This window comes from Ambystoma mexicanum, chromosome 6p, assembly GCF_040938575.1.
Source record: "Ambystoma mexicanum isolate Mex_15411 chromosome 6p, UKY_AmexF1_1, whole genome shotgun sequence".
NCBI classification, from domain to species: Eukaryota; Metazoa; Chordata; class Amphibia; order Caudata; family Ambystomatidae; genus Ambystoma; species Ambystoma mexicanum.
The window spans coordinates 1,335,397,148-1,335,414,183 of NC_090935.1; the positions used below are offsets into that span (position 1 = coordinate 1,335,397,148).

At 44.2% G+C, this 17,036-nt stretch overlaps 1 protein-coding gene across 1 annotated transcript in view; it reads right to left on the minus strand.

The window, feature by feature from the left end:
• The window catches only part of LOC138510826 (atrial natriuretic peptide receptor 1-like), a 488,764-nt gene that overhangs the window by 49,849 nt on the left and 421,879 nt on the right, over nt 1-17,036 (minus strand). The window contains exon 17 of the mRNA XM_069626514.1: nt 12,492-12,611. Within this exon, the coding sequence (XP_069482615.1) occupies nt 12,492-12,611 (120 nt within the window). The remainder of the gene's footprint in view (nt 1-12,491; nt 12,612-17,036) is intronic.

Here is a 17,036-nt window from a genome sequence, read left to right on the forward strand (position 1 = left end):
TGATCGATCTAACGCAACATTGGGATACAATAGAAAATATAGAATTACAAGCAGAAAGTGTACCGAATTCCAAGAACGAAACATCAAACGTACTCCCTGGCTCTAAGAATGACAAACTTACGATGACATCAACCAACCTTAATCCGGAAAGTAGGGCCAAAATCACACCAACATTGCCTCTACTTTCTCCGAATGTACACCAAAAGGAGATTTCAAAACACGTGGCAACTTTCTCTGAGCAAAGACATGCTAAAAAACGAAAACTGTCAACTACAAAACTAGAGATGCCCCAAAGTTCTCAGGCTTCCATAACAAGAGCCACCCGCCTATTCAAAATTGAACAAAAAACCATGGACGATCGCTATATGATTTTGAATAGAAGAACAGTACTTAAGATCCTAAAACAAGTTGCTACTCTTCGGTCCTTAAAATCAGACGACTTCATCTTAATTGAGCCGTATCACAGGTCCAAGCAAGCAAAAGCATACCTTCACATTAAGTCATCGGCAATTCGTGAAATTTCAGATGGTGTTTATACAGAGCTAGAACAGTCGGGCTTTATACTTACTGAGATCCTGGTCCAGAACATAAGTAATAAGAGTGAAGAAAACTCCAAGATTTCACCCAGCAAAAAAAACAGATTCAAATCTCGTACAGAGGACTTATATGGCTCAGCGGGACGGAGAAAAACCTCACCCCATCGGAGAGAATCCAACTATAACCCTACTAGACCAAACAGGGACCGCCCTAGTACTTGGGACAAGCCTAGATATGACCAATCGGAAAACGAAAGAATACAAACAAGAAGAGAGCCTAGAAGCCATAACGACTATGGGAGATTCCAAACTCGCCGATATTCCCCTAGAGTACGACACCAAGATCATCAACTTTCCCCACTCCAAGAAAATGAAAGCAGGAAAAACCCATCGCACTCTTTGACAACCGACCTGGACAGTGTGCCAAAAAAGGGTCGCTGGTCTTGGATACGAGATGTCTTAACACCAGGACTCAAAATATAGCAGCAAACAGGGGGCCCAACTTCATCTCTTCAGCCCCCCCATCTGAGCCAAAATGATCTTCAAAACTCACTCCTGTCCATAGCATCATGGAACACCAGAGGCCACATGCACTTAACTGAATACGACAGCTACAACTTGGGAAGCCACGATATTGTTTGTCTTCAGGAAACGTGGCTACTGGACAAACCGGTCCTGGATGGTTACAACATAGAGATTTCTCCGGCCCATAAAGGCCCGCTCGGACGTCCATCATCTGGCCTACTTATAGCCGTCCGTATAGGCTCAGGGATACACATCTCTAAGAAAATAGAAGCATCCTACGGACTGCTGGCAATTCTGGCTACATGGCCGGAGAAATCCTCGCCAAGAGGTAAAATCTCCTTCGAACCGTTTGCCATTATCAATACATATTGGAACCCCCAAAAAACATCACCAGAAACCTTTTGTGATGCCGCCTCTAACATCATCGATGAAATCAGAATCAAGCATCACATTTCGAATATTGTTATCTGTGGGGACTTAAATGCAAACTGCGTGGCTTCAAACGCGTCAAAAACAAATGCACTACCCAGCACTCTGGCAGAGAGAAGAGGTAAAATATGGCTAACACTAATGAGCTCTAGAAACTTCCATAATGCTGCCAATGCAACAAAGAGCCAAAAATTGATCCCTACATGGGAACGCGACAACTCATCGGCCACCCTTGATTATATTTTTGTTTCTGAACAAATCTATCACCGCATAACCACATTTGAAATAATTAGAACCAAGGCGAGTGACCATAACCTTTTGAACCTTATTTGCAAAACCGCTGCTCATGATCAGCAATTCTACAAACAATCGATTGAGATAAATTCCCAGGCAACCCGCCTTTGTATGTCTACTAACGATATCAAATCATTGACTGCTAACTATAAAATGTTAACCTCCGTTATTGATACTGAAGATGCAACTTTCAGAGACAGCTATATTCCACTACTCCTTCCGTTCAAAAAACCACGGAAATTTCCTAACTATTCTGCGCCACAATACAATCACGTCTACAACACCAATTTGGTAATTAAACGTAGGACGCTAAGAAAAGCAAAGAAAAAAGCTGCTGCTTTAAACACAACCATCTCATGGGAAATTTACCTCACAGAAAAGAGGAATTACAAACAATGGCTGAGACATGTACGGAGTACCCTCTACCAGTCCGATGCAGAAAACATGCTCAAGGTGTTAGCCTCGAAAAAATCGCGGGATTTTTGGACTATGATAAATCAAACAAACCATCATCCAAAAGCTGCTATGACTAACTCAGTCGCTGAAAAAAATTGGGTCAAACATTTCTCTGATCTTTTTGAGGCACCCTCAATAACCACCACCCCTCTAAAGCAATTGCCAGTGAGAAACTGGGTGGACCTTTCTGACGAAGACGTGATAAAAAAAAACATCACAAGATTAAAATTATCCCGAGCCCCAGGTCCGGACGGGCTAGCAAACTCGGACCTTAAGCAAAACCCTGACGACTGGGCAGCAGTAATGAGCCTAATCTTCAAAGATTGCAGAGATCAAAAGATAATACCAGACTCCTGGACCCAGACGGTCATTGTACCGATTTTCAAAAAGGGCGTTAGGGAGGACCCTTCGAATTATCGTCCTATAGCCTTGTTGGACGTTATAGGCAAGGTCTTCGCCACTATGCTTTTGAATCACTTCCAGAGCTGGGTAAGGCTATCCCCCTCGGCAGACCCACTGCAAACTGGTTTTCAAAAAAACGCAAGTACGGCAGCTAACATAATGATCTTGAGCATCATCAAAGACAAAGTATTGTCGGGAGCACCAAGAGTCTTTCTAGCATTCGTTGACCTTTCCCAGGCATTCGACCGAGTTGACAGGTCGAAATTGTGGAAGAAATTGAAAGCGTGGAAGTGTCCTGAAGACATCCTGGACCCTATAATCGCCCTTCATTCGAACACCAGGGTGGCCGTTCGCCTGAACAACCAAGGACTCCTATCAGATCAAATTCCCTCTCATCGTGGAGTGAAGCAGGGATGTCCGCTGGCCCCCGCACTCTTTATATCCTTCCTAGGCGACTTTAAAGATTCCCAGGATTCGATCAGGTCATTTCCACCTAAAGTCGGCAACGTAGGGGTCAGCCGACTTCTATACGCCGACGACCTGATAATTTTGGATCATACGCAGGTTGGACTTCAGCGACAACTTGACAATCTTGCCCAATACACAAAGGATAACAACTTGGAGATAAATAAATCAAAAACTAAAGTCCTGATCTTCCAAAAACAGGGGAATAAAAAGAAAGAAAATCTACAGTGGTTCCTTCATCAGGCAAAAATTGAAGTTGTTACAACATTCAAATATTTGGGAGTGGAAATTGACAGTTCTAAGAATGCCAACACAATGCAACAAACTCTATGGACAAAGGCGAAACATCTAGCATCCCAGCTTCGAGCAGTCCATAGAAAATACGGCAAATTCAGTCTCCTACCCGCAATCCATTTCTATAAAGCTAAAGTAATCCCATCTCTAACGTACGGCATGGACGCAACACCAACAATTCCATCGACGCTCTGGACCAAACTAGAAGGCCATATCTGGCGAACAGTACTTGGACTTCCTAAATCTACATCCTCTGCAGCAATAAGACGCGAACTAGGTCTGCTCTCTATAGCTGCAGTGGTGGCACAAAGTGGGATTCAGTTATTTAGAAAAATAAGAAATCCAGAGAGTCTTCAAATATACCGTATGATCAATGAAGAAATCAGTAAGGGAAACAATAAGATACTTAAAAACTGGGTTGAAACCCAGCAACAATTCCTGCAGGCGATAGCCTGTTCAGAAGACGAACTAATCAAGAATCCGTTAAGAATAAAATCTAAAATGGAGTGGTTAGACTGGATAAATACGAATGAAAAAGCAACATCAAACAAGCTGTTAATCCATCTACCACCCGTCTTTAACAAACTTAAAGAGCCTATGGAATACTGTAAAAAATACCCCAGTAAGCTGTCTATGAAAACTCTACTGAAAGCCCGTCTTAATTTGCTTCCTACAAAAGAAATTCTAGCCATCCGAGCTGCAATTAAGGAGAAATCATGTCGTCTCTGTAAAAATTCTGAAACTACAGAATCCATAAGACATCTCCTGATGGTTTGCCCAGCGATCGCACAGGAAAGGGACGCCTTTTTTGGTCCCTTGTTTACAAACTCCTTCATCAATGACGAAGATATGTGGTGGAACCGCCTAATTACAGGAGCCCAAACTAGATGGCTAATCCCGACGGCAAAACTACTAAACATCACCATGGAAAAGATTAGCCATCTCTCTGATATCTCTGACATCTAACGAGAAAAGCCACCCAACTTTGATAAATTTTGGATGGTGTAAACACTAATATTGTTCTAAACATTTATTGGCGTGCAACTTTCAACATTTCAATATTTCTTCTTTGGTCAGGTATACGTAACCATGAGAACTCCTTTTGTAAAAATCTAATATAGATTATATACAAAAATAAAAAATAAAAAAAAAATAAATAAAAAACACAATTACTTATTTGTAATCCAAATAAGATTAATGGTTTCCCTCAAGAATCTTTGAAAAAAGTGAGATTTCTGTCCGTCTGCACTGGGATCCTGTCCCAAACCACCTCATTCAGTACATAATCTTGTCTTGACCTGAATTGTCCCTAGCAGGACAAATTATCAAAGTGTTTTTTCAACTAAAATCTCTGAGTGGCTTGCAAGCTATTTCTTGTTCTCTGAAAAAGTTCAGTTTATCAATGCGTTCATTTCCAGTCAACTTGATTACTGCAATGCTGTCTATGGGGCTCCCAAAGAAATCTCTATCGAAATTACAACATATCCAAAATGTGGCTGTAAGGTTTGATTTTCCACCTCTTCGCTTCTTGTATTGGCTTCCTGTGGCTAAAAGAGTGGAATTTAAACCCTTGTGCCTAACGCATAAAGTTTATTACAAGACGGGTTCAGCTTCCACAAAGACCCATTTCACCCAATATGTTCCGGGATGACATCTTTGCTCAATGTCCACTAAACTCCTGATCATTACTAAATTAAAGAGACATAGATGGAGCAGCCGCACATTTGCTGTCCAGGATTTGTCTCTTTGGAACACTTTACCCTTTACGATTTAGGATGAGTCTGACCACTTCATTTTAAGGAGACACTTCAAGACCTGGCTCTTCCCTACAGTTGGACTTTTTCTGGGTGCCTGCAACTGAGATCTGTTTCCAGTGCCCTGATGCCTCATCTGAGGCGAATTGTGCTGCTTAACAATATTTCTACCTACCTACCTTATTAGTGCCCCAACTCCTCTCCCTCGTAGTCTCAGCCTGTTTTCCCTTTTCGCCTCACCAGTGTTGTGGGAAGGCCTCTGCTCGAGGCAAAATTCACAGAGGTTCCCTCCCGGAATGCTTCCTTTCTTTCCTGTTCATTTTGTTGTTTCAATTGTTTTTCCTCATTTAAGTTAGCTTTAAATGAAAGTGTGGGCCACGTCAGCCTATAGGGGCAGTGATGGGTTTATGCAGAAGGCAGTAGGTAAGGAGGCTGGAGGGATAGACTTTTGTCACTCCAGTTCCCCTGAAGAAGATGGTGTTCCTGTAAAGCAACAACCATTAGTCAGTTGAACGGAGGTTAGTCCTGCGGAAAAAAGTTGGGTGATACCGGAATCCATGGGTAACACCCAGTGAGACGTAAACAAGTTCTTGGCCACGGCTGTTGACCACTTACAACAAGCATTTCAAATATTCAGACGGGGTGTTTTTCGGTGCCCAAGAAGGTTCCAGTTCGTAAGGGGGCTAAGCATGGCAAGCATGTTGCCAAGAACAAGCATCTTCAGGGTTTAAAGAGAAAAGGGGTTTCCTCTAATAAGGTTCGTAGTCCTTAAACCCATTCCCGTAAGAGGATACATGGATTCATGGGGGGACAAGGATAAGGGGTCACCCTCAGAATCTTCCTCTTTCTCGTCTGTGGATTCCAATTCCCCTCCTAACTGTGGATTCCAATTCCCCTCCTAAGAGGAAGAAAGCAAGGAAGGAAGGACATGGTGGTAAGGAGTAGGGCCTTAGCAATGTCCTTGGTGAGCTCTTCTTTGATACTACCACTATACAGCATCGGTGTTCTGCAGAGTGGTATCTGTCAGAGGCAGAAGGGCCCTTTATGAAACACTGGTTCAGGAGATCCCTCGCCTACTGTAGAAGTTTTCCCAAACGCCTGAAAAAGACCACTCTATGGTGTTTTTTCTTACCAAGTATAGAAAAGATCCCAGGAAGGGGACAGACAAAGCATTGAGATTCTGCCAAGATATGGACGTGTTGGGTCTTTGAAATGCTTGAGGAAAGCGTAATTAATGAGACCCCCCTTATGCCACTGTCCTTCTGCGTTGGGATCAAAGGTGTGACTGCCTTTTCGGCAATGCCAATGAGGCTTTATCCATGGAAAGAAGCTAAGAATGGCTAATGCGCCTAGATCCCAAGCTGGCATATACGGCTCAGTCGGAGGCAGGGCCAAAGGCCCCGAGGTTTCTGTTTGGTTACAGATTTATTAAAGAGCTGTCTTCCTTTGTGCATGCTTTCAAATCATTGGATAAGGCCCAAACCAGCATAAGGAAGGTCTTGACCCAAGTGCTTTTTTCCAGGCCTAGAAGAGGAATGACCGGCACATCTGGCTGTCCCTTTTTGCATTGCACAGGGGTGAACGCCGGGTCCTTTGCTTCCAGAAGGGCACACAAAACCTTCTTCCCTCAGCAGTAGAATCAGTGGAGAGATCACAACAGCAGGCGAGCAAGACCTTTTCGTTCTGCATCAGGTGAACTTTTTACATATAAGTGTTACTTCCCGGTGAAAGCTGGAGGGAAGATTAGCTTGTTTTGTTCAGAAATGGGCTACCCTGACACCAGGTGTCTTGGTTCTTCAAACAGTAGTAGGATACTGTGTGGAGTTTTAATCTCCCGCTTGTCAGTTGATTACTCTTTCCCCATTGGTGTTTAGTTAGAAGAAGCAAGGTTTTGTGACACCAAGATTGAAGACCTCATTCAAAAAGGGGCATTGGTGTCGGCCTCCCAAGTGGCATGCCCTTTTCTCAGTTCGACCTTTCTGGGTCCAAAGCTGGATGGAGGGTTCTGTCCAGTTATCAATCACAAGGTCCGCATTCATAGGCTATCACCACTTCAAGATGGAGGGGCATCCACTTGTTAAGGGATTATATGTGCAAAATAGAGTTGAAGGACGCATACATAGTAGTCCCTGTTCACGCTCCGCATCAGGCGTACTTTCAGTTTCTGTGTCAGGGCCTCTGCTGGCAGTTTATCTCCCTCACATTTGGCAGTTCCATGTAATAATGTCACCACAAAAATCTCGCCATACAAAAATATTGCCGAAAAATTGCCGTTTTTTGTGGCGACATTATTGCATGGAACATGCGGGGGACACCCCCGCAACCCCCAAACTTTTTTCTTTCTTTTTATTTATTTATTTTTTAAAACATTTTTTTTTTTGCCCCTGTCCCCATATATATGGTCACCCATATAATATCGCTGCGACCTTTTCCCGGCGATATTATTTACGGCGACCATATATATGGGGATAATATTACCTGATACCCATTTGGCCTGTCCTCAGCCCCCTGGTGCTTCACAAAGCTTCTTCACCCAGTAATAGCATTACTCAGGGGAAGCAGAGTTTGGATAATAGTGTACTTGGACGATATCTTTCTGTTAGCTCAGGAAATAGTGTTGTATTGTATTGGATAGTATGAGTTAGTCTTACAGGATAAGCTTCCTCTCATGGCATTGAGGATTTTTTTGTTAATCCTGTTTTTTTCCCCCAGGCCTTTCAGGAGACACTTTCAAGGTTGTCAGTGAGTCATGGTCCAGATCCACTCAACCATACTACTTGACAATGTGGTCACACTGGGTGGGCTGGTGTATGGATGGAATATTGATCATATTTCCTCCCCTCCAGTAGAGGTAGTCAACTTTCTGGTTCCTTTATTTAAGAAGGGGAAGGATTATTGAACCATTAACAATTTTACATTGGCCATTCTTGCAGGGCATGTCCTGGTTAAAGGCAAACCCATTGGTAGACATGTTCTGGTCAAGAAGGCATTGTAGTCAATATGTATTGAGATTCTGCCTAAGACTAAGTATTCTGTTTTTTGGAATGTTAACATGGTATTCCTTGTATTTCAATCATGGCTGCCCATTGACAGTTTGTTGCTTCAACAAATGTCTGCAAAGCTGACAAAGTTGCTATGCCATGTTTCCATCAAGAGAGTTTCTGATGTTAAAGCACTGGATGTGGATAATAAAGTGTACTCCCTGAAGGGTTAACGTTCTTTATCACTTGCAGATCGAAATGTACGACTACCCCAGTTTCTTATCCCTCCTCAATGGAGGAAAGAAGCTATGTATGTTGACAAACTAGTGTATAGGCACATTATAAATAACCTATCAATCAATCAATGTGTGGTTCATTGTTTGCAGTTATGTTTGTGAAAATAGTGTTTTATTTCCCTCTGCCACCACTCAGTGGATTATTTCATTTGGAAGGCCTTTTAGGGCGGCTTCCCATCTGCTTTACCTCGCTGGGTGACATGGGTCATGAAATAAGTGGCAGTCGATGTTTCCATCTTTGGGATCCATTCTGCAAGGGGTGCAATGGCTTCTAAATTAATACTTCTTGGCAGTAGGTGTGAGGGGTCAGAAATACTAGATATACACAAAGGTAACGTTTTCGCAAAGTCTGCCATTTATTTAAAGGGAAAGGGTTGTAAAAAAAAAACACCTCACTTCCCCTAACCTAATACAGAGATCCCTACGTGGCAACCTAAAGATTAAAGAAAACCGACCTAATGCCCAAAAATCTTTCTGACCCTCACACTTATAAAAACAAGCAAAAACATGCAAGGAAATACTGATGGCTTTAAATTCAACATAAACTGTGGGTAAACCAAACTTAAAAGTATCCTGTTAGTACTACTTGTGACCAGGGATGTATTCCCTTACCCTGGACCAATTCAGAAGCATGCAAATTATTGGTAAAGTTCTGTTCAAAGGAATAGTATAGTCTTTGCCAAGCAAAATTATTTTCCAAGCACAAAGTCTTTCCAAGTAAAATGTCTTTCTTGAAGAAATACACAATTACCTTTTTATCCTAAATGTATGGTATAACGTATGATACCATTTCTGCACCAATATCTCTTTTTAAGGATGTTTGTCTTTCTTGCAATGTACACATTCAAAAGACGTTCAACGATGTTTGACTTCATACGATACAAGTTCAAAATCTAAATACAATTGTTCTATGGTTATGAAACCCTTCTTATCAACAAAACCAATGTCTTTTTCTCAATACTTCTTCCTCATAAACATAACTGATGTCTCTTTCCCAATACATATTGTTAAGCTTATGAATAACAACCTACTGTCAGGATAGCAAACACCAATGTTTTTGTCAAGATAGCAAACAACTTGCTTCATAAATCTTCCTCTTCTTGAGAATAACACATTTTTTTCAAGAAAACAGTCAACAACTAGCTTTGTTAACACTGTGATTTGTCAACATTGCATGAACACATACATTCTTTCACTCAATAAAGGTTATTTTCCATAACTCTTAGAGCAACAAGATTATCAAATCACCAACTTAATTCCTGGTCCACTTGCATGCCAGGACTAACTACTAAGGCCCTTTCCTAGTATACTCGCCTGCCAGGAAGAAAACTCCTACCACTAACTACAAACATTTTGGTCTGGTTCCAGTACACTTCATACCAGTCCTCTGACAGGGTTTCACAACTTGGTGACTGCTGGCAATATGAGATACAAGCTTTTCCACCACCATATCTCTTAAAAGGAAACTCATGTTCTGGTTGTATCATTAAGGTTCTCGACCAACCTCTCGGCTGCAGGCAATGCTGAATATGAACATTTCCCAAGGTTTATCTTGGTTAATTAGACCTGTTGCTTCTTGGTAATAAGCGATAAGGGTTAACAACTTTCCCCACTGGTACTTTGCTCAAAGCCTCTTGGCTGTAGACAGCACTGATTCCAACCTTTCCCTTCTGGATGTTTGACCAAAGTCTTATGACAGCATTGTGGCTGTAGGTAACAGTGGTTCCAACTTTGCTTCTCATGGAATTGGCCTAAAGTCTTATAACAGCCTTTTGGCGGTAGGCAATACATGTTCCCCCTCTCTTGCTCTGAGATTTTCCCCAATGACTTTCTTTCTTACTATTGATTTTCATTTGTTTTCATTAACTGGCAATCATCAAGTATGTTTTGCTTAGTATCATTAAGTGTTCGGTATTCAGAAACATTTACTGGTGACCGCTTCCTTTCACAGATCACCCGGGTGTCAGTAACACTCACATGCTCATCACAGCAGCTCCCTTCAGCTGTTGGTTCTTGTGACGGGGCTTTGGAGTTGCCTCTGTCCTTTCTTCCGCTCCGGCAGCTTCAGACATATCGCACGGTGGTCTCAGTGAGAAAAGTAAGCTCCATGGATCTCCAGCGGTGCCTCTAGCCTGCCTTGCGCTGACTTTGCAATGCATCTTCCTTGCAGCTGGGCTCCTCTGTTGTACGCCGCCGTTTGCTAGGCGTACTCTGCAGTTCTTCGGATCCTCAGTCGTTGGGGTGACTTCTGCTTGCGGGTCTATTCCTTGGGCCATACTTGCACCAGGGATACTTCAGGCTTCCTCTGCTACGTCTCCCGCACAAATCCAAACTGATTCTTTCTCGGCTTCAGTACAACACAACCACAGCTTCTTCCTTGATCTCTTCAGCTGCATCTTATTCTGGCCTTTAAATATTCAGCTCAGGTGCTCTGGTTGATAGAGACTAGACCGCACCTTTGGATACTTTCACTGATGGGTCTCCATGGCCTCTGAGTTCATCCTCTCCTTCACAGTACTTTTTGCATTATGGGAATTGGAGTTTTTAAGAGCATAAGTGATATTAAGTGGATCTCCATTATTTTCAACTATATTAAATTGTTTAAAAAATTGAGTGACCAGATTGAGGAGGGTTTGAATAGAGAGTCTGCAATTTCACATTAGGGCGAGAGGCTCTCTTTATGATAGAATTATGAAATTCAAAGGGTTTTATTTTTAATTCGTGAGTCTCTAAGGTACTAATTGGACTCTGTTTAACGGGCTCTTTATAACAGGTGTCTGGAACCTTGATGTTAGGAGGACTGGAGCACTGAAAATATGCCATTAAATATTTGGGAACAAAGTCCTCTTCATCTTGTAAAGATGAATACTATGTCTCTCCTAGTGAAGTCATCACCTCCCCATAATAGCTGTCTCCTCCCATGTGATCCTTCCCTCTGATGCTACCCCCCAGGGTTAGGATCAGGTAGCGACTGCCTTCCCCTGGCCACATGGGAGGAGACTTTAGGCTAAGCTTCCGTGATCCCTCCACAGGATTCATCACATAGGTTGGGGGACATCCTCTGTGCAGCTGAATTGTTTAGGAGATATACTTTTAAATCTTTTTATCATAATAAGATTCAACATGCCTTTAATGTTGTTTTGCAAGAGCTCTGAACTTGCATAGTAGGAAGCCTCCGGTCTCGACGTAGAATGGCCAACCCTCTTTTATTAGCTTCAGTGGGGGTTTAGATTCTATTAAGAGACACAGAGGCTAGTATTATTCCTCCCGCCCTCCGTCATTGTCTCTTTATATTCATTGCAGTTTTCGTTTGAGAAGAAGAGACTCTTTATCCATGCAGAGCTTGAGGAGTATAGCCGAAGTTTTTCTTGGAGTTGGTTTTCTTGGTGGATTGCCCTTCTCGTTTGGAGCCAGTTTTGAAATCTGGGACTTTTTTGCAGCTGCAGAAGAGGATGGGCTGCAGAGAGTTCATACTATGGCACGGAAGCTTATTGACAAGGTCTCCCTTGGTCTCCATCTTGGATTGGGTTGTTTGCTTGTAGTTGCAAAGTTTATTTTTTTTTAAAAGGTTTCCTGTTTTCAGAATGTTTAAACATTGTAGTATGTGCTGCTGGTTTCAGTAGAGGATTTAATGCATAATACTTGTCTCCTTATCTCTTAATAGAATATAAAGTCCCACTCATGCTAGTGAGGGACGTTGACCATTGTGGAGCACTTTCTGAAGCATTAGGGAAGGACATGAGTGAATGTAATGTAAAAATGAAAAGCGCCAACACCCGTTTCTTACTGGTCACTTTCCAATCCTAGACACAGCCAACCCCTTTACGCTCACCAGTTTAGTGATGCAGCTAGCTGGTATGCAAATGTAATGACACAGACGTGTCTTTGCGCACTGTGCCTTCTTCTATTGCGCTCTCCGATGGGGCGTACAGGGCACTGCAAGACCTCCAGGAATTACACAGTGCACTTTGTCAGTGAGCCACGCAGAGCTTATTTTTATTAAATCTGGTCCACGATCTCACTCACAACTCACGAATCAAATACTTAGGCTCCACTCACCAGAGTCATCATCATGTCGACTGGACTGACTTTATTTGGATTCATTTTGTGTAGCTGCTTTTTGACCTGCTCAAATGTGGGGCGCTGTGCAGGATTTTGTGACCTACACCTCCTGATCAGCTGCAAGAAAGAAAGAAGCAAGTTAGAGACAGCATTTATTAGGACTGTGAAAAAATGCATGCTACTCTGTTCCATCATACTTCACTTAACAGGTGCAGGTGAGTCATATTAATACAGCAAAGTTGTAGCAACTGTAAGGGGTATACTCTTGCTCACTACTCATCTGTAAAAGTCTCTCTCCCCCCACATTCCCATCTCTCTGCGCTCTCCCTCCATGGTGCTCTCCATCTCTCCTATTTACTCTAACTGCTACTCTATCACCTATCCTAACTCCATCTCGAAGTCTGGAAGGAGAAAGTAAAACAAAACCTCCTGGTTTCCAATCCAGTCTTGCCCATTGCTGACACCTACGTCAATGCTTCTTCCAGGCAGACTGTCACAGACATCCTCTTTGTCACTCCTTCTCCGGACCTATGGACTCCCCACATGGTCTCAGTCCTCTCCCCTTCCTCCTCGTAGCCCATTAATAGTGGCACCAGATGGGAAGTACTCTTGGCATGCTTCCCATCCTCTAGGTTAATGTCAATCAGAATGGCATTGTCATGGTGCAGGGCTCTCAGCCCAACTTCCTCCTTCTTGATAGGCGTCTTCTGTCTCTCATCAACTTCCTCCCTTCTCCTGCCCCTCCTCTGTCTGCTACCTCTCTTGCCCCTTCTCCACCACCGATGGGCATAGCACATCCCTGTACCCCTCCTCAGAAGACCTTCAAAGGTGGCAACCAGCTTCACCCTCATCTGCTGTTAAACACTCCTCTGATATCTGTCGACTTCTTGAAGGCTTTGACCATGACGTTCTGGCTTTCACTGAGACGTGCTTAATTGCCAGCTCTGACACTGCTTTCAACATACTCCTCCCTAACCAGCCTGGAGGCGGAGCGGCCTTGATCTTCCCTGAATCCCTGTACCCCTCCTCAGAAGACCTTCAAAGGTGGCAACCAGCTTCACCCTCATCTGATGTTAAACACTGCTCTGATATCTGTCTCCTTCTTGAAGACTTTAACCATGACGTTCTCGCTTTCACTGAGACATGGTTCATTGCCAGCTCTGTCACCGCTTTCAACATACTCCTCCCTAACCAGCCTGGAGACGGAGTGGCCTTGATCTTCCCTGAATGGGTCCCTGCTACTATCATTCCCACTCAGAACTACTCTTCCTTCTAATGCCTAGTCTGCAGGCTTGGTGTCTCTCCAACCCTCTAGTTGACTCTCACCACCATCTACAGGACCCCTGGCCTGGTCTCCCTCTTCCTCTCGGAGTAGTCTGACCTCACCTCTTCCCTTCTTGCCTCCACCTCCAAGCTTGTCCTTCTCAGAGTCTTCAATATTCACCTCAACTCTCCCGATTCGACAACTGGACTCTAACTCACCATTCTCCCCTCCGGTCCGACGCACTCAGCCGGACATACCTTGGATGCTGTCCTCTCAGCAGACATCCCCATCTCCAACCCCCTGACTACACTTCTCTCCTGGTCTGACCATGCTCTCCTGTCCTCTCACCTGGATCTCTCAGGTCCCCGGCTAAGCCTCTGACTGCACTACCAGTCTCCATCTCCGTCATTCGACCGATGATGCAAGTGTCAGTTGCTGCTTTAGCCACCACTTTCATTCCCCATCCCACTCCTGCCACGGACTCCCACACCGACTCTGCCCTTGCTAATCATCACCTCTCTATCACCACCACCCGGGACATCCTTGACCATGTCATAAGGATCCGTATGAAGCCTGCCTCCAAGCTCAACAGCTGGTATGACTCCAACGTAGCCTCGCTGAAACGCAAGTGCAGAGTTGTTGAGCGGAAGTGTCACATCCTCAGACAGACTGGCCTGCTGCCTGCTCCAAAGGCAATACCAACTCTCCATCCGCTCTAAGAAGAGAGCCCATTTCCAAGCGTGCATCTCTGGGGCCACTAACAACATGGGCGACTGTTTGCAAGGAACCCGCCAATCCTACTGCAGTCTCCACTGCTCCCCTGACATCCCTGACCCTCCCTACTTCACTTTTTAACCAAAACTCAAGACATCCTGTCCTCACTCTCCTCTACACCTCTCCTGCTTCCCTCCCCAGCTCTCAGGCCTCTCTTGGCCCCCCTCTACCCTTGCCTCCTACTCTCCTCTTTCTCTCCCATAGCAGCGGATGACAAGCACTCTAGACAAGTACTCTCTATGAAAGTCTCCTCCAAACAGGTGCTCTCCTGCTCCTACAGAACTATCAAGGACAACATTGCCTCTCCTGAGCCAGCCTTGACCGATTTCTGTAATCACTCGTTTGCCACTGGCTCCTTCCCACTATGCCTCAAGCAGTCCCTTGTGCATCCTTCCCTCAAAAATTCCTCTGCCGACCCTTCCTGCTTGGCTAACTACCGCCCTATCTCCATTATCCCTATCCTGGGCAAACTCCTGGAGAAACTGGTCATCTCCCTATTGATCCAACACACTGAATTTGTTGATTGTCTCCACGACCACCAGTATGGCTTCAGAGCAGCCAGAGGCATGGAAACTGCACTACTGAACATCCAACAGAGATGGAGAAACTGCACAATGCAGGCGGCCTAGCAGCAAGACAGTTGCAGACAAGTCATGCGCACGAGGCGTCTCAGGTCGACGAAAACAGGGTGATGTGCTGCTCCAGCCACGAGAGGGGGAATGTCCCAAAGGCCAAGCACAAGAGTCTAATGATCTGCAGTGGCTCTTGATGGTAGGGGAGATGTGAGGTGCTAGTAAATGATGAGGAAGTTAGATTTCGTTTTATATGAAGGTATATTCCTTTGATTGTGGCAGTCATTTGTTGTAGTTAGATTTAGTTTCATACGAAGGATATTCACTTGATTGTGGCAGTCATTGGTGTAGTTCATTTCCACACTTTTGGGGGCTTTCACTGCAAAGTATTGTAAATTCATGCGATCTCTTTCTACTGTCACATCCAAGGGATCCACAGACATCATGAAGATAAGAAGGAAAGTCACATGGTTTTATGAAAGAGAGCAAAAGAACCAAAGGATTAGGTTTAATTGAGGACACAATGAAAACAAGTTCTCTTAGGAACATGGTCCTGAGTCGCTCCCCCTCACCCTTTTTTTGTAGATCTGCCCTTTTGGAGGTAAACAGTCATCCAAAGTCTCTGAGGCTTGAAGTGTACCTACACTTCGTTCTTGATAACACTGCAGGGTCATTGTTGGTTTAGTAGTTTCTAGCCAGGATGTGGCCTGTTTTTTCTGGATTAATGGAAACATTTGGCACCATCAATACCAGTACTTTGGGTCGTCTTGATGGGAGTTGGTCATCAGACTCTTTAGCAAACGTTCAAGCCTGGAATAAGTGTTTGCCCTCACTTTCCCTCTTGGGTAGGGTTGGGCTTGGCTCAGCCTTCAGATGCAGGCCATGCTCTTTCCCCGCTTGACAATCTGATGTGGGGTCAAGCTTCTGTGTAGCTTTCCTGCACACTTTCCACCTCTTTCACCATACATCCGTTCTCACTCTTTTCCTCCTCCTCCATTTCTCTCTCTGGTCTCTATCTTACACCCTCTTCCTCTGTAGCTTCCTCATAGCCCCCCCACAGACCTGAACCTCCACCACACTTCACAACTACCCCTCATATCCCCCTCTAAACTCTTCTCGGAATCTCTGTTCCGCTCTTTCCCTCATCCAATTTTACTTTCACCTCCACTCCACGTTTCACTATTACTCCCCGCCTTCTCTGATCTGATCTTGTTTCCACCATTGCTCCACCGGTTACTGTTGCTGCACACTCCCTCACCCGCTGCTGTTTCTGTTACCTCCCTCGCTCCTCCTATCTCCTCCACTTTCCTCCTTTCTTCCTCCAGTCTTTCTCCTCTGCTCTACTCGATCTTTGCTTTTCTTCTCCTACCCTCCTTTCCTCTTAAATTCTTCACTGCTCCTTTTCTTGCCGTCCCACAATTTATCTTCAATATACCCATTCCACACCTCTTTTCCTTGTTCTTTCTCTTCCCCTCTCCTCCTTTCATCGCCACCTGCTCTGCTGCACTTTACACCTTCTTTCTGCACTCTACACTGCCTCCCTCGTCAATTCTCCACTCCTCCTTTCTAAGCTCTCCCCTGTCCAGTGGCATCTCTTCCACTCTGCCTCGCTCTGAACAATCCCCTGGGTTGCCCCCTCCCGCCAACTCAGCTCTGCTTATGTTGCAGGCTATCAGTTCCACAGAGAAAGAAAGAGCTGAGAGCAGTAAAAAGAAACAAGGGGAAATTATTTGCGTTATTTTCTTTAATATTCTGTAAAATTTGCTTTCAACCCCACGACCCCACATTTTTTCTGGAACTCAGGTTGAAGCCTTGTCGCTGGCATTGCCGCTCACAATCCATAGCTTTCTGTCAGTTCAAACTTCATAAAATCCTAAAAACAAATAATATAGTGCTGGGTATTTGCATAAGTGCACACGCGGATCTGTCTAT